Source organism: Macrotis lagotis, chromosome 6, assembly GCF_037893015.1.
Source record: "Macrotis lagotis isolate mMagLag1 chromosome 6, bilby.v1.9.chrom.fasta, whole genome shotgun sequence".
Lineage (NCBI taxonomy): Eukaryota > Metazoa > Chordata > Mammalia > Peramelemorphia > Peramelidae > Macrotis > Macrotis lagotis.
In genome coordinates this window covers 84,903,450-84,926,882 of record NC_133663.1, presented here as the reverse complement: position 1 = coordinate 84,926,882, position 23,433 = coordinate 84,903,450, and the positions used below count along the sequence as shown (strand labels likewise).

Sequence of the window (23,433 nt, the reverse complement as noted above, 5' to 3'; positions counted from 1 at the left end):
GTGATGTTACCATATTAAACAAGCAACTCTTGTCTTCTCCATTCCACTAAACTCAAATAGCCTTTGCTGACTTACTGGAAACATTAGAAATGAGGTCACAGATTAATGATTTCTTGGTTGGTATAATGAGTGTTATCCTTGGAATACTCGTTTCACTAAAGATGTGTGGTGTTGTAAATTCTTCCATTTAACTAATGATTCAAACAGTAGTGAAGTTGGTAAGAGGCACCATTATTTTAGCCAGGGACTTATTTTGGAATAATTGTACATGAATGACATGTGATTATTCTCATTTTATTTTGCCCTCATTCTTTGTGTTTCAGGATTTTAGGGCTCTTTATCCGGGGTATTGAGGAAAACAGCAGGTCTAAACGGGATGGACTTTTTCATGAAAATGAATGCATCGTAAAAATCAACAATGTGGATCTCATAGACAAAACCTTTGCTCAGTAAGCACTTTTTATTTTTATTTACTTTATTGATCCCCAGAATGCTTATAATAGTTATTGAGCTCATTATGGACAAAATTGTAGGTAGTACTTCTGGTCAGTTTCCTACAAATGACCCCCACTACATCCATTTAGAAATGCATTCTATGTTTTATCACACTCAGGGGTGGCCCCACATGTGTCACTGGCAGCCCTGTATATATGTTAAGCCATAGATTCAACCTTCCTGTCTGAATGGTTGTCATGCTTTGGTATCAATGGATGGCATTTGTTTTTCTTGGAACGTGGGTCACTTAGGCTAGTGTTTAATGACTATTTTCACAGACTGTTGATTCAGCTTGTTAATTAACTTAGGAGATGTCAGCAATATCCATTAGTTTGAAAATCTGTGATAGGAGTTTGTCAGGACTCGGTGACTAATTGAGGCTAAAATAAATAATTTTAAGTTAAAATATGTGCCAAACATTTATCTTTTTGTCTTCATGTACAAAATTTATGGTAATAGCCTACTGTAAAAGTAGCACATACCTAAGTTCTGTTTTAAATGCCAAGAAAGGAGTACTCTAATGGTTGAGATTGGGTCAAATGAGAAATGTATTTTAGGACTATTCTTCATTAGGGAATATTACAATATCAAAAGTATGCTAGAGCTGACTTTTGAAAAAAAAAGATGTTTATAATAAGCTTTTTTAATATGCTAGCACTTTCTCATAAAGACTAGCAGCCCCTGATAATGACATGTTCAGAACTACTTGGAAGATGGGTCATTAACCCAACTTCCATTTTTTTTGATAATACAGACAAGATATAATGATTTGAATATTTGAAAGGCAATGTGCAATGTCAAAATATATTCTTGCTCAAAGGATGATTTTCTTAGTTATTATGAGAAATGGAATGTGTCCTCCTTTAGATTTTGAAAACAGTACTTGTTCTGCCTTCCTTAATCCAGGAAAGAATGTGTCCTCCTTTAGACTTGGAAAGGAGTATTTGTCCTGTCCTTCTTGTTACCAAGAAAGATTGTGACCTCCCCAAGACAAGATCTTAATGTATAAAGATGACACTCTTTGATGAGGTTTTGACTCCACAGAAGTTTAAGGTTTTGTCTACACTTGTTATATATGTCCTAGTTTCCCCCCTCTACTTATTGCTGTATAAATATCCTAAAATCTCCCGCTGATTATGGTGGTCCTCTTGGACAGATGGCTTCCACCTATAGGCTTCATGGTAAATCTTAAAGATTAAATTTTACATCTAACCTATATTTTTCTGTCATTTTATTTTTAAACTCTATATTTTTTAAGTTTTAAGGTTTAAAGTATACAACCCCAGTCCTACCTTGGCACCCTAGAGAAGGTTAAGAAAGCCTGTCAAAAGAACTACCCACATGATAAGATCAAAAATCCATTTTACGTTTCAAAGAACTCAAATGCATACATAGTTGCAAATATATTAGTTCTGTAATCTTGGTTCATAAATAAGCACAAAAATATGAAAATTTTTATGAACTTAAGAATTTACATGGAAATCAAAGGTTTCTGTGATGTCTTAATGAGTTGAAAAACTTCTAGAGCAGGTGTTCTTAGCCTGTGGACCACAAAATTGTTTCCTTACTTTCTGATAACTTTTTTCAACATAATGTATTACTTTTGGAATTCTATATATTCTGTTATGCATTTCAAAACATTCTTTGGTTAGGGATACATGGATTTCACTAGACTTTCCAAAACAGAAAGGTTAAAAACTTCTACTTGAGATTCTCTAATTCTTAAAATATTGATGATAATTATCATAAGTAAATAAATTATTCCCTCATGATGTAAGCTAATGATTATAGCTTTAGAAGCTGGCTTACTATGTATTGAAATAGAATGGTTTTCTTTCTAGGGCTCAAGATATCTTTCGTCAGGCAATGAAATCTCAAAATGTGCTCTTACATGTGCTTCCACCAAACAATCGTGAACAGTACGAAAAGTCAGCCATTGCTCCTCTTGGAATTTTTGGCAATGATGTTGTTCTGAGAACAAAAGTATCCCCTCCAATCCAAGGAAAGTCAGCATCAAAAACAATCAACTTTACAGGAGCCAGCAGTCTGGAGACAGACACACAGATTTGTAGCCAACAAAACAGGAGCCCCAGAGTACCAAGACTAGGAAGAAAGCCGTCATCACCATCACTTTCTCCCCTAATGGGGTTTGGAAGCAAGAAAAATGCAAAGAAAATAAAGATTGACCTTAAGAAAGGTAATTATGGTATCATGGATATTATGATCTATTTAGACATTTAATATAAACATGTTGAAGTTAATTCATACTCTTTATATTATTTTGAATCAAAGTATAGAATGAGTCAAATATGTGCTTAAATAATTTTCTATACATTGTTCCTATGATAAAGTTGAGTTTTTTTTAAAGTAGAGAAATAATATATGCATATTGTGACTGAGAAAACAACTATATGTTACCATGTAAGTCATTAGAATTGAAATAGGGGAAATATTGGACAGAAAAACATTTTATATTTAGTCTATTCCCTCTGCATTGACCATGTACCTTAGCACCCTCCCCAATTATCCAAGGTATAAGATAAGGTCAATGAACTTTTAGTTCAGTATCTTGCCCATTCCAGGCTATGACTCCAGGAAAAATTGATGCCCCAAGTCCCTGTCAACAACATAATGGACCCCTGCCCTACTCTGAAAGGATTAAGTCCTTTGAGCTACCACCCCTGATTTACACATCGCTAATTATTTCATCTTTGCTCTCTGAATTACTGCCCCCACCACATATACCTAATTACCTCATCTTCCTCTTCTGTAAAAGCTCTGTAAAAACTCCTCAGTGGAGTTGCTAATTTTCCTTTGGGAGCATAACCTGCTCTGAGGGAGCATGATCCCCCAAAATTATCTCTCATCCTCCTATATTTTTCTTTATTGTTCATCCTCTCTTGGTGACTTATGTTATCCATGTGACTGTTGCTGCTGGCTTTCAACTGGCTTTTTTACTCTTTCCCTTAGCTTAGCAATACTTACAAAAATCTTTTTGTCCCTAAAATTTTTTTCTGGGTCAGAGTCAGTCTTTTAAGTGAATTCTTTCACTTTGCTTGAACCCCTGAGACCTTTAGCCAGACACGCTTTCTGGCAACAGTATGATTTCAGTTTTCCAAAAACACAGCAGATAGATGAATTTCCTCCTTTTCTTCCTTTTCTTCCTCTTCCTTTTCTCCATCTGTCTACAGCAGAGTCATATTCTTACATGTGGGTGCTCTCTGCAAAGAAATATAAATGTTGATCACTTACAATTCAAAAAATTTGGGGGTTTGGGTGCTAGATTTTTTAAAAATTCCCTACTTATTCTATCATTGTGTTGTTTGTTTTTTTCAAGACACTGGAACAATTAACTTTTTTTCTCATGCATGAACTTTCATTTATGATTTCTATGAACTATAGCTCTGGAAGAACCAGACTTTGATAAAGTCCATTGGGATTCAACTGAAGGTCCTTTCCTATGTCTTTAAATACAAATCACTCTAGTTTTCACTTACTGACCAATAAAAGGTCAACCACTCAAACCTCACTTGCTCATTGAGTTTTGATGATTCAGAGTGCATGTAAAAGGTAATTGTTTCTGTTCTGGACAGAAACTCTGAAGATCTCCTAGATCAATTCTTTTGTGAAACCAAACTAAGCCATTTTTTATCTGAATTCTTAGCTAGACATTAATCACTGAATAGGTGTTGCTTCAGATAGTCTGAGACATGGGTAACTCAAAATCTAAAACTTAATTTAAAACACCAAGGTATTCCCCATTGCACCAAGGGCCAGAGCCAGTTATCTTGACCTGTGTTTTGTCACTTGTCTCCAGTGACTCTGAAGGAGAGAGTGAGGTTGATAACTGGTGCAAAGTCCTGCCTCAATTGAATCAAATCAAGACATCAGCCTCCTGTAATCAGTGATCCTTTTCAAGAATGAAGTACAAACAACAAGTTGGTTGGGGTGGTGGTTAAAGTGGTTAAAAGTGACATACTCAGGAAGTATCCAACCTCAGATACTTAGTAGCTGTGTGATCTCAGGCAAGTCATTGAACCCTCTTTGCCTCATTCTGCTCATCTATAAAATGAGCTGGAGAAAGAAATGACAAACCACAACAGTGCCTTTGCCACAAAAACTGCAAATGAAGTTATAAGGAGTCTGACACAACTAAAAGGACTGAACAATATAAAAAAAAAAACCAATCCAGAACACTTGTGTCAAAACTTTACTGGATCTAACAAACTTATGCTTATTAATCATGTCATAATAAATATACCTGAATTCAGGAATATAGTTTGAGGTTCAAATCTTATCTTTTAAACTTAATTAGTTGTTTATTCTTTAATAAATCACTAACTTTGATGTAAGTATAAAGAAATTTGGATGTGAGGAGTTGGCTTCACCTATGTGAACTTACACAAGTCAATCACTTAATGTTTTTAGACCTCAGTCTTTTCCTTTGTAAAACAAAATGGTTAGACTAGTACTTCTGAGGTCCTTTTCAGGTCAAAGTCTATGAATTTATAGTTTCTGAGCCTTAGATTCACCGTGTGTAAAATGGAGATAATTCCTGTTAGCACCTATCTCACAGAATTATTTTGAGCCTCAAATGTGACAATGTGTAGAAAGCATTTTATAAATTTTAAAGCACCATCTAAAAAGTGGTTAGTTTTCATTAGTTACAAATTTCTTTTTTATTTATACTTTATGTTTTTAATTACATGTGAACATTAATTATATTTTCTAAAAATTAGTTTCACACTTTTTGGAAGGGATAATCTAGTTACTAAATATTCTTTGATTTTGAGGAGTTGGCATTTACTACTGTAAATGGCCTCTGATCCTCTTTAGAAGTTTGAATACTAGTTTGCTCCCTGGAAGTAGTAATCCTTTAAATAACTTATAGAGTGACTGTCTTTAATTCTACATATTTAGTCTTGCAAATAATTTTCACACAGTCATAGACTTCTAGAATGACATTTTGATCAACACACTGTACTTTTGATCCAACCCATCAGCTCATCTTTGCCTCATATTTCTATTAAATCCTATTAAATCTCTAAAAATCTCCATGGTGGGGGGGGGGGGGGTGCTGGCCAAGATGGCAAAGAGAAGACAGGCACAGTATTAAAGTCTCCTGATCTTCCTTCATAAATAATATGAAACAAACTTCTTAACAGAAATCTGATCCACAAAACCCAAAAAGAAAAGCCAGGAAAAGAACATTGACCTCAGGATTTGTCTTCCAAGATTGTGGGTGAGTCCAGGAGCAGAGGGAAGCCTCTGCCAGGAGCAGAAGACTCTGCCAGAAGCACAGAATCTGTGAGAGCTTGGTAGCCTGTATTAGTGTGGCAGGGCTGGAGCCCGGGAGCCTGAGGGTCTCAGAACCAGACTGGCTTGATCAGTGGTGGGGCTAGAGCCTGGTAGGCCATAGGGGCTTGGGTCAGCTAGGGAGCAGAGGCATTGCTGAGGGCACTGAATTTCTGGAGCATACCAGCAGGGCTGGAGAGAGAGTTCCTGTGCAGAACTGCATACATCAATCCCTGGCCTCCCCTGGTCAGGAGGAACTCAGAGTTCACACCTCCATTTCAGTTGAAGCCTCTTCCCAGAACAAACACAATTACAGACTACTTCTGCCACAGGTACAGGTGTGTGAGCTTCAGAAATACCTCAGCTGACAATAGGGAGAGTCATCACCTTACCTCAGGGTATAGCCCACCATTGATCAAAGACAAAAGTATTTAACAGCTTCAATCACTCCCTCCAGGCCAAGGGAGAGGGCCTCAATCAAGGTCACAGACACTCCAAAGAAATCAACTAGCACCCCCTACTGGCCAGCTGGAAATATTACACTCAGTGAGTAAAGCTTCTAAGGATCCCAAAAGCATACCTCTGAGAACCAGCCCCTCCCCAACACAAGGTCTTAGGAGAATGAAGAAAGCCAGTAAAAGACACTAACTCAGAGAAATGTAGAACCTCTGAGGAGAATATGACCTGCTCTCCAGCACAGAAAGACTTCCCTTGAAAAAATAAGGAAGGAGTTTAAAAATCAATTGGAAAACTTGGGAGAGAAAATTAACACCTTGCAACAAGAAAACAATTCTCTCAAAACCTCAATTGATTAAATGGAAAACTCTTACAAAAATAAAATCGACCAACTGGAAAAAGAGATGCAAAAGGTAAATGAAGAAAATTCTTATCTAGAAAAAAAGAATGGAGTCTGTGGAAATTAATGACTTCATGAAACAGCAAAAGTCTGATAAAAACAAAACCAAAAGATAGAAAAAATAGAAGAAAATGTAAAATACCTCATCAGCAAAACCACTGACCTCAAGAACAGATCCAGGAGGGACAGCCTGAGAATTATTTGTCTTCCTGAAAACATTGAAGGGGAAAAAAAAGCCTGGATTTAATGTTACAGGATTTAGTGATGGAAAATTGCCCTGATATCATGGAACCAGAGGGCAAAATAGTTATTGAAAGAATACATCGATCCCTTCTGAAAGGAGATCCTAAAATGAAAACAACAAGGAATATTGTGGCCAAATTCCAGAACTATCAGATAAAAGAGAAAATCCTGCAAGCAGCCAGAAAGAAATAATTTGAATACCAAGAAGCCACATTAAGGATTATGCAATACCTGGCTGCATCAACATTAATGGATCAAAGGGCCTGTTACAAGATATTCTGAAGAGCAAGGGAGCTTGGAATGCAGCCAAGAATCCATTATCCTGAAAAGAATTCCAAAAATTCGTGATGAAAAGACCAGAGCTAAATAGAAAATTTGGGCATCAAACAGGAGGTTCAAGAGATACATGAAAAGGTTAAAAAAAAGGAGGGGGTAAAGAAAAATAACTGTTATCCAATAAGATAAAATTGGCTATATTCCAGCAGGGGAAAAAGATTCTCATAACTCTTGAGAATTGTAACTCTTAACAGAGAGAATATACCTAGCCAGAAGTGATGAACACTCATGACTTATCCATGAGACTGCTATCCAATGGGATGAAACTGGCTATAAACCTACTTGGGAGAAAGACTCTAATAACTCTCAAGAATTGTAACTCTATTAGAGAGAGAATATACTTAGCCAGAATTGATGTATACTCAGAATTTCCAGTAACTCTGATAGAATGATTTAAAAAACACTTCCTCCTTAAAAAGAGGGACAGGAAGGCGAAAGGAGGATGGAGGGGATTAATTGGGGTAAATCCCATTACATTAAGGGGTACAAAAGACCTACTGTAATAGAGGAGAAGAAGGGAGGAGATGAGAAATGCCTGAATCTTATTCTCATCAGACTTGGCTTACACACACACACACGCATGCACACTCAGTTAAGTTAAAAAATATCTTACCTTTCAAGTATTAAAAGGGGAAAAGGGGAGGGGGGACAGAGACAGGGAGGGGGAGAAAAGGGGGAACTAAAAGAAGGAAGGGAAGGAAAAAGGGGGGAAAGGGAAAGGGGAAAGAAAGGGGAGGGGGTAGATATAGGAAGCCAAAAATACTGAAGGTGACAGTATTCAGAAACAAAATACTGGGGAATACAGATAAAGGGGGGAAAGGGGGTAAAATACAAACAGAGGGAGATAGCATGGAGGGCAATAAAGAGTTAGTAATTATAACTTGGAATGTGAATGGGATGAACTCTCCCTTAAAATGTAAGGGAATAGCAGACTGGATTAAAAAGCAGAATCTTACAATATGCTAATTACAAGAAACTCATTTGAAGCAGAGGGATACATATAGAGTAAAGGTAAAAGGTTGGAGCAAACTATATTTTGCTTTAGCTGAAATGAAAAAAGCAGGGGTAGCAATCCTTATCTCAGACAAAGCAGCTGCAAAACTAGATAGCATTAAAAGAGATAAGGAAGGAAACTATATCCTCCTAAAAGGTACCATAGATAATAAAGTGATTTCAATACTGAATATATATGCACCCAATGGGATAGCATCCAAATTCTTAGAAGAGAAGCTGAAAGAACTACAGGAAGACATAGACAGCAAGACTCCTCTGGTGGGAGACCTCAACCACCCACTCTCAGATTTAGATAAATCAAATCATAAAATAAACAAGAAAGAAGTTAAGGAGGTAAATGTTAGAAAATCTAGATGTGATAGATTTATGGAGGAAGTTGAATGGGGATAGAAAGGAATATACCTTTTTTTCTACAGTACATGGCACACAAAAATTGACCATGTACTAGGGCATAAAAAACTAATAATCAATTGCAGAAAGGCAGAAATAGTGAATACATCTTTCTCAGATCATAATGCAATAAAAATCATCTGAAATATTGGGCCAGGGAGATAAAGAACCAAAATTAATTGGAAACTGAATAGACTCATTTTAAGGAATAAGTGGATCAAACAGCAAATGATAGAAAGAGTTAATTTTTTTATCTTAGATAATGGCAGTAATGAAATAACATAACAAAACTTATGGGATTCACTCAAACTGGCTGTCAGGGGATATATTATATCTTTAAAGCTTACATGAATAAATTAGAAAAAGAGGAAATCAAGGAACTAAATACACAACTAAAAAAATTAGAGAAAGAATAAATTAAAACCCCCAATTAAATACCAAATTAGTAATTCCAAAAATTAAAAGAGAAATTAATAAAATAAAAAACAAAAAAATTATTGAATTAATAAATAAAACCAAGAGTTGGTTTTATGAAAAAACCAATAAAATTGATAAACCTCTGGTCAATTTGATTTTAAAAAAAGAAGACCAAATTGCTAGTATCATAAATGAAAAAGTGAACTCACCACCAATGAAGAGGAAATTAAAGTAATAATTCAGAATTATTTTGCTCAACTCTATGCCAATAAATTTGACAATCTAAGTGAAATGGGTGAATATTTACAAAAATATAAGTTGCCCAGGCTAAATGAAGAGGAGATGTAATATTTAAACAACCCTATATCAGAAAAAGAAATTCAGCAAGCCATCATTGAACTCCCTAAGAAAAAATCTCCAGGGCCTGATGGATTCACAAGTGAATTCTACAAAACATTTAAAGAACAATTGGTTCCAATTCTATATGAATTCTTTGGAAAAATAGGTGGAGATGGAACTCTGTCTAACTCTTTCTATGACACCAATATGGTGCTGATACCTAAACCAGGAAGAGTGAAAACAGAGAAAGAAAATTATAGACCTATCTCCCTAATGAATATAAATGCAAAAATCTTAAATAAAATCTTAGCCTAACAATTACAAGTTATCACTAGGATAATTTATTATGACCAAGTAGATTTATTCCAGGAATGCAGAGTTGGTTCAATATTAGTAAACCTGTTAGTATAATTAATTGTAAAAAGTAAATGTCCTCCATTAGGGGAATGGCTTAACAAACTGTGGTATATGTATGTCATGGAACACCATTGTTCTATTAGAAACCAAGAGGGACAGGAATTCAGGGAAGCCTGGAGGGATTTGCATTAACTGATGCTGAGTGAGATGAGCAGAATCAGAAGAACATTGTATACCCTAACAGCAACATGGGGGTGAGGATCAACCTTGGACTTGCTCATTCCATCAGTGCAACAATCAAGGACAATTTGGGGCTGTCTGTGATGGAGAATACCATCTGTATCCAAAGAAAGAACTGTGGAGTTTGAACAAAGACCAAGGACTATTACCTTTAATTTAGGAAAAAAAAACTAATATCTTATTGTCTGATCTTGCTATCTCTTATACTTTATGTTTCTTCTTAAGGGTATGATTTCTCTCTCATCACATTCAATTTGGATCAATGTATACCATGGAAACAGTGTAAATACTGGCAAATTGCCTTCTTTGGGTGTGTGGATGGAAGTAAGATTAGGGGAAAAATTGTAAAACTCAAAATAAAATCTTTAAAAATTTTTTTTTAAATCTCCATTTTCTAATTCAAATTATCAAGTTTGCATGTGACCCGCAACATCCCTCTTGTCCAAATTAGATTAAAATGTAATTGTGAAATGTTTAACATAATAAAAATATAGTAAAATATAGTTGACATTAATGTGATTTTCTAAGTCAATATGCAGCCCACAGAGATCCTTATATATATGGGTTAGTGGCCCCTGTTTCTAATTGAATTTGATACCACTACTCCAATTCTTAACTCATCTCAGATATTTCTATGGCAAACATTAATCCAGTCCTTCCTTCACATATAGGTGCCAAATGATGATCTTAAAATACTGCTTGGACTATAGACACTCCCATATTCAGCCAACTTCTGTGACTCTCTTATTTCCTTTATTATTCACTTCATATGTAAAACCATCTTCATCAGCTCCTGCTTATTACATATCTTCCCTACCTTATTATACTCCATGCGGACTGGTATTCCTGCTGCTCTCTGAGTAAAGCCTCTTTTTCCTACCTCCTTGTCTGGAATGTTTTCCCTCTTCATTTCCATCTCTTCAAATTCCTAGCTCCCTAAAAGGGGCACTTGACTTAAATTTCAGTTATTTTTAATTATGTCCATCTCTTCATGACCTCATTGGGAATTTTCTTAGCAAAGATAATAAAATGATTTGCTATTTCCTTTTCCAATTCATTTAAAGATGAGGAAACTAAGGTATATGAAATTAAGTTATTTGCTCAGGATCACATAGCTAGTAAATTTTTTAGGTCATATTTGTACTCAGGACTTGGCTTAAATGCTTCCTTCATAGTATCAACCTATCTTCATGCCCTTAGTTATAATTATATCTCTCAGATGCCCCTGAAATCATTTTACATTTATTTTATATCTTATTTATACATTTGTTTTTATTTACTTATGTATAAACTTATTATTTCTTATTCCCCATTATTGTCTCATAAAGCTACCACAAAGGGGTCATCTAATAAACTAGGAACTTTTGATTTCTATCTGTTGATCTAAGGATACTAACGAAGGGAACATATATGCTTTTCATTGGTTATCCTGTACTTTATGGAAATAGCATATCCTTTTTCTCAGGTCATATGTGTAGTCTCACTGTAATTCTTTCAATAATTATATAATATGCCATAATATTAATAATGACTTTCAACACTGACTCATAGAGGCTATTTGACCCTGGACAAGATATTTAATAAGTCTTCAGTGCTCAAGAAAAATCTAGGACTATAAGTAACAGATTAGTGATAGATCTTCATTAGTTTCTTCTTTATACTGGGAAACATGCTGTATTTTACTTGTGTCACAGACCTGGAATAATATTAACTCATATATTTACATGGTTTAAAACTCTTCTTATGTTATTGTGAATTAGTTATTATTATTATTATTATGATTTCTATTTTATAGATAGCAAACCTGTGTTCATATTTCACTACTATGTCTGACACATGAAGGATCAAAGTCAAGACATAAATAAACCCAGGTTTCTTGTTTCTGTTTTATTATATGGAAGAAAATAAGTTAAATAGGAGTGAAAGAAGAGAGAAGACAAATAGGATAAATAAAAACTATAGTAGATGAACTACTCAGAAATATTCAGTATATTCCCCTAGCTAGCCTTTTCTATCAAGTTCCTGCTCCTTAATAAACCTATTTCACCCCCAGAAGAATTTGGTATTCAGAAGAAATATTTGCTATTAAAACTTTTGTTGTAACCGAGTCTATCGATTTTGTATTAAGAACCACCACATGATCAGGGCTTTATTTTGTAAAGAAATTACTTCCAATACTTTAATTCCTGAAAACCCTAATTAGTGTTAGCTGCCTCTTTGCCATTTCTATGGCTTGATCATCATAACTCCAAAATATTTGTTGAGTTAGACAAGTGAGCAGAAATATATTGTTGATATAGATGGTCAAATCATATTAATTGAGAATCTGCTAAATCTGGAATTTGTGATGATTCAAACAAGAACAAGCCTGAAATTTACCTTTCCAATATGCATAAAGAGTTTGCCATGCAAATTAATAGTGTAAATAAAATTTCTGGGAAAATGTTTGAACTACTTAAGGAAATAAACTCTTCAAATCATTCAAAAGTACTTCAGAAACACTCATTTCATGTAAACAATCGATATGCTAATTATAAATCTTACAGTTCCCTCTACCAGACCACACTTCATTAGCCTAATTCTAGTGGTGGGAGGTGAACAATGACTATTATAGGCCAAATAAGATGGATCCCAGAATGGGCACTAGAAAGGAGAAAATGTAACTCCAAGCCAAGCAGGAAATGATTGTCTCTAATGGAAATTAACATAAGCACGGAGACCAGCTGGGTACTATGGAAATGACATAAACATTAGACTTTCTAAGAAGGAAGAAGAAAAAGATATGTTAAAACAAAGAAAATAGAAGAGACCTAAGACCTCATTGAATCTAATAATAATTGCTCTCATTAGCATAGGATTATAATGTTTATGAAAGCTTCACTTATACCTCAGTAAGGTAAAACTTAACAGGTAATTATTATGCTAGTTTTAAGGATGGGGAAATTGAGGCTCAGAACAATGAAGTGGGTTTCTGGTAGACATATACCGAATAAATATCCAAACCAATATTAAGATTCAGATCTGATTGACTATGTAGCCAACAATCTTTCCACCACAGTAATACTCAAAAAAAAACCTCATAGTGATGTAGAAAGATAATTATAATGTAAAGATTATCAGATTGCCTTCTTTGGGGCGGAGTGAGGAGGAGGGGAAATGAAAGGGAGGATGGGGGGGAAGTGTAAAATTCAAAAACCTTACCAAAATTCAAAAATTCAAAACCTTAGGAAAGAGAATTATATCAGACTATCTTCAGTATCATATTGTACAGAAGAAGCCCTAACAAACTGACTGGTGTAAATATTTGATTATAATTAAGAGAGAGAAGAGAAGGGAGGGGGACAGACCAAGAGATAGGAAAGTGAAAGGAGACTATTATCAGGAAGGGTTGGCAGATAAGGAGAGGGAGGAGAGAAGAGAAAATGAATGTCATTTGGGGAACTCTAGTTTGGCAAAATTAGCTTTCAAAATACTGCTATTTCCTTAAATTTGATTCAGCAGGTTCACCAAGTTATCTTAACTCATTTTAATTTAGCAAGGTAGTTCCCTTCCTGGGAAGAGGAGACATAGACTCAACTTTTCCAGTAGAACTTATAGTTGTATTTCTCATTTAAATAAATGAATGGATTGACTTTCTTATACAAATTATTCCTTTTGAAGTTTGGCTAGCAGGGTCCTAGTGACTCTCATTATATCAAAACTCTGTGAGACTGCAAAATCAGACTTTAGACTCATCATTGAGATAACTGTTTAGTATCTCTGAGGTATCACCTCAACACCTCTCAGACTGGCCAATATGACCAGAAAGGATAATGATCAATGTTGGAAGGATGTGGGAAATCTGGAACACTAATACATTGTTGGTGGAGCTATGAACTCATCCAACCTTTCTGGAGAGCAGTCTGGAAATATGTCCAAAGGACAACAAAAATGTGCATCTAGCAATACCACTACTGGGTCTATACCCTAAAGAGATGATGAAAAAGGGTAAAAACATCACTTGCACAAAAATTTTCATAGCAGCCCTGTGTGTGGTGGCAAAGATTTGGAAATCAAGTAAATGTCCTCCATTTGGGGAATGGCTTAACAAACTGTGGTATATGTATGTCATGGAACACCATTGTTCTATTAGAAACCAGGAGGGACAGGAATTCAGGGAAGCCTGGAGGGATTTGCATGAACTGATGCTGAGTGAGATGAGCAGAATCAGAAGAACATTGTACACCCTAACAGCAACTTGGGGTTTAGGATCAACCTTAATGAACTTGCTCATTCCATTAGTGCAACAATCAGATGCAATTTTGGGCTGTCTGCAATGGAGAATACCATCTGTATCCAGAGAAAGAATTGTGGAGTTTAAGCAAAGACCAAAGACTGTTACTTTTCATTTAAAAAAACCTGTTATCTTATTATGTAATTTTGCTATCTCTTATATTTTATTTTTTTCCTTAAGGATATGATTTCTCTTTCATCATATTCAACTTAGATTAATGTGCATCATGGAAACAATGTAAAGACTAACAGATGCCTTCTTGGGGGGGGAGTAAGATTAGGGGGAAAAATTGTAAAATTCAAAATAAATAAATAATTTTTTTTAAATAAAATTTTTGCATCAATAGTTGCTAAAAAAAGATAACTGCTTAAGTTCAGTTATCATTCTCGTGCAGTTTTATTATGTTGGTCTCTTCAATTTTCTGAAAGTAATGAAACTTGCATTTATTTTGAAAATCAATCTACAAATATCTACTCAGTTAGACATTGTTTTAAACATTGGAGATATGAAGACAAAAGTAGCAGTTCTGCCATCAACGAGCTGACATTTGAATGGAGAGATGACAAGTGCATATTTAATTGTATATAGAGTATATAAACAAGAAGTATAGGGAAGTTTTGGGAAAGAAACATGAGCAGCTTGGAGAGAGAGCCAGAGATCAGGACAGACTAGGTGTAGTATTTAAACTCTCAGTGGCAGTCATGAATTTCAAGAGATAGAGATGAGAAGGAAGAGCCTATAAAACATTTCCTTGTCTTCCCCATCCTGCAAACAACCTTTACCTAATCCTGCCATCCTTCTATTCTCTTTCTGTCTTGCCTTCTAACTCCTCAAAAAAGGCATCTTCTTCAGGTGCTTCCAATTTGACTCCTCTTCCCTGCTCTTAAAACCTTACAGTCTAACTGCTAACCTTAACTTTCCACCAAAACTGCTCTCTCCAAAGTTACTGATTTTTTTTAGTTGCCAAATCCAATATTCTTTTCTTAGTCCTCATTCTCATTGACCTTTCTGTAGCTTTTGACACTGTTGATAATTCTCCTCCTTGCTAATCTTCTCAATTTTTGAACAACACTCTTGCTATTCTATATATATTTTTTCTGGATTCTTCTCCAGGTCTTGCCCTATAAATATAAATGTTCCTAAAGGTTCTGTTCTGGGCCCTCTTCTCCTCACTTCATTTATTGCTTCACTTGGTGATCTCATTAGTTCCAGTGAATTTAATTACCATCTCTCTGCTGCTAATTCTCAAATCTACTTTTCCTACCCTAGTCTCTCTGCTGACTTCTAAGGGTTACATCTCCAACTGCCTTTCAGACTTCTAGATTGGTCCACAGAATCATAAACTTAATATAACCAATACATAACTTATTCTATTTCTGCCTAAACCCTCCAGCCTTCCTACCTTCCCTATTTCTGTGGAGAGCAGTACCATTTCCCTTTGGCTTATATCCTAGGAATTATTCTGGACTCCTTACTTTTTCTCATCCCCCCATATCCAAGCTTTTGCAAAGTCCTTTTCATTTTACTTTTGTAACATCTCTGATACACCCCCTTTCTTCCTCTGACACTACCTCCAGTCTAATACAGTTACTGATCTCTTCCTGCCTGAACTATTGCAATAGCTGCTCATGTTGTGCTAGCTTCAAGACTGTCCTCACTCCAATTTATCCTCCATTCATCTATAATGTCATTTTTCTAAAGCATGAGTCTGACCGTGTTACCTCCACTATTCAATATATGTAAGCGACTCCCTATTGCCTCTGGGAACAAATTAAAAAGGCTCTCTATAGCATTCAAAAGTCATCATAATCTAGTTCCCTCTTACTTTTCCAGTCTTCTTACACCCTATTCTCCTTTTTGGCTCTTCCACAAACAAGACACTCCATATCTCTGCTCCTCACCTCTTCTGTAAATGGTCCCCTATACCTGGAATGCTCTCCCTCTTCTGCTTGGACTATTTACCTTCCTGGCTTCCTTTAAGTTCCATCTAAAATCCCACCTTCTACAGGAAGTCCTTCTAGACTCCTTTTAATTCCATAGATTTCCCTGTTTTAAATATTTCCTATTTATCCTATACATAGTTTCCTTTGAAAATATCTGTTTGCATTTTGCCTCCTCCATTAGATTATAAGCTCATTATAGTAGGGGCTCTTTTGGTTATTCTTGTTTCCTCAAATACAAGGGCCTGAAACATAGCAGGCACTTGATTGAAATAACACAAAGCTATAGAAGTGGAAGATGTAGCAAGGAGGAGGCTATTGCAATAGTACAGAAGAAAGGTTGTAAGACCCTACACTACTGTGTAGATTATTTGACTGAAAAGAATAGAACACAGGGGACAACTGTCCATGGAAATAGGAATTACAAGACTTGAAAGTGGATCAGAGATGTAGAGCAAGTAAGAGTAAAGAATTAATGATCATATTGAGCTTGAAACATGAATGATTGGAAGAATAATGATGCCTTCAACAATTTACATATATATGTATAAAAACACCTGTGTGTATACATGCATGTATATAGACAAATCTGCACAAATACAAATGTCTATATTTTGTTAATGTATATAAATATGTAAATTAGTTTGTAGGTGAGGAATGAATTCTGTTTTGGACATACTGTTGAGGAGTCACATTTGAGAATTTTTAAGCTGAACTTTCCTTTGTTTATTTGAATTAATGATGTTTGATAGCACTTAATTTAAGTCTAATTTCAGTGCCTGTGTACAAGCTCATGATTTTTATTGTTGTTTTCTGATATTATTGCTTTAGGTCCTGAAGGACTTGGCTTCACTGTGGTTACCAGGGATTCTTCAATACATGGTCCTGGTCCAATTTTTGTGAAAAATATTTTACCTAAAGGAGCAGCAATAAAAGATGGCCGCCTGCAATCAGGAGACAGAATTTTGGAGGTTAGAACAAGGACTTCACTCCCCTCAGTGAAATGAATTATTTGTCTTTTGGCTTTGAAAAATAATTTCCAGTAGTAGAAATGCAAAGATAAAATTTGAAAACAAAGCAAAACAAAAACAATTTGAAAAATTTAATAAGAAACTACTGCTCATTCCAGTTTTGAAGGGCAAACCATATGACATAAATAGTCCTGGAATATTTTTTCTTCTCCAATGTTCTTCTGTCTCATTACTGTCAATTTAAAACTAGGAGAGGTCAAAATGAGGCCACACCAGGGGTGCAGGTTCACTCTAGGATGCATCGAATTATATCACAAACTTTAAAGTAATATAATCTAAAATCCCTAGCTCAAGAATCATTGACTTTTCCTCAAGTAGGAATAGACTGAAACTGAGTCATATCCCCTTAGTATGATCTGTGCTCACCCAGGCTAGATTGGAAATGGAATAGCACTGCAGATTATAGACAAAAATCACTGCATTCAGCCAAACTCTTTCCAAACCTGTGGTTGGTCATTATACATTTTAAGAAAGAAAATCTCTCTGCTGAAAACTAGCCAACTCTGGTAAATTAAAGTTATTCCTGCAACCTCCTCTATAATAACAATGCAGATGAGAGATTTCACAGCAAGCCTAAGGTAGGAGCCACATTATCTTCTCCATTAGCAAATGGTAGTTAACCGACTCTAAACTGAAAACCCCTTAATAAAATCTATTCAGTGAAATGTATAAGCTCAGTTAAGCAAGCATTTGTGAAGCCTTTTCCATATGCAGAGCACTGTGCTAGGTGCTAAGGGTACAGAGGTTAGAAATTACTCCATTTTTGTTCTCAAATAACTTACAACCTAGTAGAGTCACATGCATAAATAATTGTAATGCCCAGAATTACAATCAAAGTGAATGAAAGATTGAGGAGGTAAGAATGTCCTCCACCTAAGAGAAACAATTAAGATTTTATGAAACAATAGCACCTGACTAGAGTGACTGGCTTATAGAACAAATGCATTCTAGAGATGATTTACTATTCTTTTTTTTTTGCAAGGCAAATGGGGTTAAGTGGCTTGCCCAGGGCCACACCGCTAGGTAATTATTAAGTGTCTGAGACTGGATTTGAACCTGCTTTATCCACTATGCCACCTAGCTGCCCCTGCTATTTATTTTTAATGATAATGTTTGTCCTTCATTCTCAAAGAAAACAATGAAATCAGGGGAGATGATGTCATTACAAGCAAGTGAATAGGATTTGATTGAGGGGATGCTGTTCTAAGTCACCAGTCTCACTTTCTCCTCCAGAGCCATTTGAGTCCAATGATCAGATATGAATCAGAACTGAAGATGGAGGGGCAGGCAGTTAAGTGACTTGCCCAGAGTCACATAGCTAGTTAGTGTCAAGGGTCTAAGGCCAGACTCAAATTCCTCTCCTCCTGACTTCAAGGCCATTGCTCTATTCACTGTGCTTATTGGCTGCTTATTGCCAAAACTGCATAAGAAAATGCCAGGAAAGACATTTGGAATTTGCTTCCTACTTATTAGAGGACCATACTTTGATAATTTGACATATCTTATAACCCTGCATGGTCATCTTGTGAGCATTCTCAAAATCTGTTTCTAGCTGATACCTTTTTTTTATATTTGTCTTTCCTAGTAAACTCAATATATCCCAGTGTTTTTCTCCTTTTTTTTCACAAAGAGTATCAAGAAATGGAAGAGGAATGGAGTGAGGGTACTTTTTGGAAAAGGTTTCTTGGCCTATATCTGTGAACTTTTAAAAAATTTAATAATTGTACTTTGATATGATTAATTTCCTTTGATATCTCATGTTCTATTTTATGTATTTCAACTCATTATTCTGGAAAGAGGTCCTTAGGTTTCATCATACTTCCAGAGAGAGAGTCATATCACAGACAAAAAGTTAAATTCCTCCTAATCTAGGAGGTGGCAGGTATTTTAATAGCTGCTTCTGATCTATCTGCTTTTATTCATTAGGTGAATGGCAGAGACATTACTGGTCGGACACAGGAAGAACTTGTAGCCATGCTGAGGAGCACTAAACAAGGAGAGACTGCATCTCTTGTGGTTGCTCGTCAAGAAGAAAGCTTCCTGCCCCGAGAACTGGTAATATTCATAGTCCAGTCTACTGTAGCACATGAAAAGATCTGAAAAGTTTCATTGAATTCCCACTGATTGAGAAATAAAGAAAAGATCATAAGGTTTTCTATCATGACGATTTAGAGAGGAAGTCAGTGGTGAAGGGCACTAGTCACAGAGCTTTGTCTCTGAGCTTATAATGAGATTTATCAGAGATTTGAAAAATAAAATAAAGAAGCCTGCTGACCAAATTTTCACATGCTTCAAATGTGGGAGAACTAATAGATACTAATACATTGGATGAAATTAAAAGACTTCACTAGTCTCAAGGAATGGGTAATCTGAAATTTAGCAGTGCTAAAGATAAAATTCTACCTCAAGGTTCAAATAATCAATTGTGTGTGTGTGTGTGTATATATATATATATATATATACATATATCTATATCTATATCTATATCTAATCTATATCTATATCTATATCTATATATGAGAAGCCTTGAACTTATTTTGAGCCAAAGTATGAGAGGCAAGTATTAAGAACTAAACAGACTTTATTTACATAAATAAAAGTATGGTGTTTATATCGAGGGTGAAAGTAAATTATCTCTTCTAAGTCTACATTGACTCACTGAACTTTATAAGGATTTTTGGTAAACTAGAGAATATCTAGACTAACACTGCTATGATAATGAAATAGTTTTCTGAAAACTGTCATATGATAATACTGAAGGTGTCCAGCTCATAAAAAAGAATGAGTCTTAATAATTGATTTTTAATATTTGAAAACTTGCCATTTGTAAAAGGAAAATGACCTCATTTTAACTGTTCCAGATGCTAGAGATAGACTATTAGGTAGAATTTAAAAGTCATCAGATTTTGACTCTCTTTGAAAACTTTCTAAAAAATGGAACATTCAACAATATTATGCCACTCACATCAGAAAAATGTTCAAACTGGGATGGCATTGTCATCAAACAAATGTATTGTAGAAAGGTTGAGAGGGAGATTGCCAGTAAGATTCCTTATGACCTCATGATGCTATGATTGACATATATATATATATATATATATATATATATGTGTGTGTGTGTGTGTGTGTGTGTGTGTGTGTGTGTGTGTGCATTATAAGTATGCATATAAACATATATATATATATATATATATAAAACTTTACCCATTATTTGAATTTTGACGTAATTTTATTTCTCTGAAGTAACATCATAGGCTTAGCTCACCTAGGAATATATAAAATTAATTATGCAAATATGAAACTGGTTAAAGACATTTCTACCCCATTTTTGTAGTTTCCCATAAAATACTGAGGAATTTACAGTTACTATTCTTCATCATTTTACTCGAAAGTAAATAGATTTGATTTCTAGCTATTCAGAAAAGCAATAATTATTTAACATATATTGTGATAAACATTCTTTGTAACCATAACAAAGTCAAGGACTGATTTTTGCAAACATTTGATAATGTGAACTCAGAACCCTTGTCTGTGAAAAATATGGAATGTCATTATTCTTTCTACACTACAGTATTTTTTCTAAGTGCTAATATATGAGAACTATAATATTATTTTGAATAGAGATCATGTTTGCATGCCTCTGAGAAGAAAATACACTTTGTTGTGGTAAACGTACACAATTTTGTTTGAAAGAGTGTAATAATGAATAGGGTGCTATGTGATACATCTTTGTGCATCCTTTAGAAAGAAGAAAAAAGATTTCATTTTGGTCTCCTCTTTTATCATGATTGATGTATACACTTGACTTTTCAGTGAGAGTCTGGCAGGATGAAGGAAAGACATCACTTCCTCCTTTTGTCTTGTCCTATCTCTTTTGAAGAAAATAAATTGTGTTTATTGTTTTCCTGCTCTGAGGTATTGCCTTTTGTAAAGGAGGTTTATTTTGGTTTTTGGTTTTGTTATCTTTGCCCTAAAGTGCCATGTTCTCATCTGTAATCCACATGTTGTAGATTTTCTGACATTTAGATATCTTTTACTTCCTTATTATTGCTAACATCTTGTAAAATCTTAGCATTGGTGACCAAAGGAGTATGTTGTCAGCAGTCATTCAGGAAGTTACAATGTAGGTCTGTGTCTCTGATGTGACCTTCCATCGTTCCCCAGCCGTTAGCCTCCATTTCCTGGACATTTTCCTGACTCGGGATCTAACTGAAGTGTGCTGAGCTAGTACATTTCCTGCTTTGATTCTCCCCTCTTTACTGACTCAACCAATCAGTTGAGGACCACACACCAAATTTAACTAGCCCCACTTTGATTAGAGAAAGATTGCTTGATAAAACACCTAAGAGGAATTAAAAGGTTAGCTGTTCCCAAATAACCCTTTTACCCAAAGTGACTTGCCTTGAATCTAAAGATCCTTTCATCTGACTAGTATATAGTGGCTCATGCTCAGAGAAAGCATTTGGGTAGTGGGCAACAGGAGAACAGTATCAGTAATCGAATTGTAAGGTGGAAATGATGTGTCTGCTTTCTATACTTTAAAGGAAAACCTCTCTACTACTTTATCAGTGGTCAGGTGTAGTCTGGTCTGCAAAGGATATGTCTAGTTCTTTTTTTCCTTTGATATCTGTAATTTTTTTCACTCCTTTCTGATGGTACACATCAATTTCTCTCCTTCATCCTCCTTTTAACTTTACCCCCTTTTATAGTTTCTTGATTTCTTTCCTACCTTTATTTTTAAAAACATTTTCTCTTTAAATCTAAGGGCTAAAGCACATGGAATTTTTGAGATGTTAAAAGAGGGGGGAAAATGATTTCTCAAATTATTAAGGGGTATATGTGCACACATTAGTGCATAAATGTGCTTCCATGTAAATGTTGCTTCCTCTTAGTGGGTAGAGAGGGATTCTCTGTCATTCCTTTGTTAACCCCTCTGTGCTAATGTTTCATTTTCTAACCTGCTGTCTCATTTAAAATTATCCTAAAAATCACAGCAACCCCTGGTGGGTAAAACGAGCCGTAAAAATTTAAAATGTATTTATAATTTCTCCCTGCCATGCTTGCCTGCTATTAAATTCTGGCCTCTGCAAGATGGATTAACTATATTTCAAGTGAGCAAGTTGCTCCTGCCTGGCATGATAGAGATCCAAGAGGTGCCATATTTGTCATGCTGATTTGACCTTCACTTAGGAAGATTGCTTTTACTTTGAAAAAAAAAATGCACAGGTGGTGGCTTCCTTAACAAGAAGAGTGCTTTGTGAATTCAGATGCAGCAGCCATGATTTCTTGGGCCAGAAGACTGCTCTCACAAATCTTAGTTAGCTCAAGAGTTTTCTTTTTCACCCAGTCTATTAGCAGAGTTAGCAGAGTTCTGGAAGCCATCATGGTAGCAAAAACCTTTTTAAGTCATAAATCATGGCAGAATTAGGCATGGTAATTTAGATGAACCTTCTTTATCTAATATATTATTTTGTTTCTCCTAGTTATTCATATATAACTAGTCATTTACCTCTGAGTTGTGCTTACCCAGGGATTATTCAAGATGGAGATGGAGACTATTTTCTGCTTGGTGTTGGATGAGAGAAAATCAGGGAAAGTTTTGGAAATTTTTTCTCCAACTAGGACCAAGTATACAAATAATACAATTTTTTTATGAGTCAATAAACTGTCAAAATATTCATGGTCACCTTTTCTTAGTCTTTTAAGGTTTCTTCTATAAGAAGTTCTAGCTCTCCAAGAAGAGTTAAGTACATTGTTTATTATTAAAAAGTTCAGCTCCTTTTCCCCAAAATACACAAAAGACATGTATAAACAGAAGTAATCATAGGTCAGTCTGGACAAGTCACTTAAGTTTACTGTACCTCAAGCAATTCCCCAAGTCACAGAAAAATTGCAGTCTGTATCAGTGGAGGAAGTTTTTAAAAATGAAGAAATTACAGATCATTCAGCTACCCTCATTCTTACTTTCCAATTCTCCTTCCATATCTGTTACCTCTTGCTAAACTAGTACCTAACACAGGACGTTGTACATGGTACACACTTGACAGTTTCCTTTCCTTTCTTCTCTTGAGCCTCCCAGGTGCCAATGACTGAACAAGCAACATCGTCCTTTCCCTTCCATCCACCTTGACTGAGTGGGTCTCTTGGGAGTAGAAGGTAGATGGGAAGAGTCACATCACTGCTACTGCAACCTGGATGAATATCACC

General features: G+C 35.3%; 1 protein-coding gene across 6 annotated transcripts in view; it reads left to right on the top strand.

Moving 5' to 3' along the window:
• PARD3B (par-3 family cell polarity regulator beta) overlaps positions 1-23,433 on the top strand; it is a 1,291,415-nt gene that overhangs the window by 707,340 nt on the left and 560,642 nt on the right. For all 6 annotated transcript variants that reach the window (XM_074191565.1, XM_074191567.1, XM_074191566.1 and 3 more), the window contains 4 exons: positions 324-449; positions 2,337-2,692; positions 17,027-17,166; positions 19,153-19,281. In XM_074191565.1, the coding sequence (XP_074047666.1) occupies positions 324-449; positions 2,337-2,692; positions 17,027-17,166; positions 19,153-19,281 (751 nt within the window). The remainder of the gene's footprint in view (positions 1-323; positions 450-2,336; positions 2,693-17,026; positions 17,167-19,152; positions 19,282-23,433) is intronic.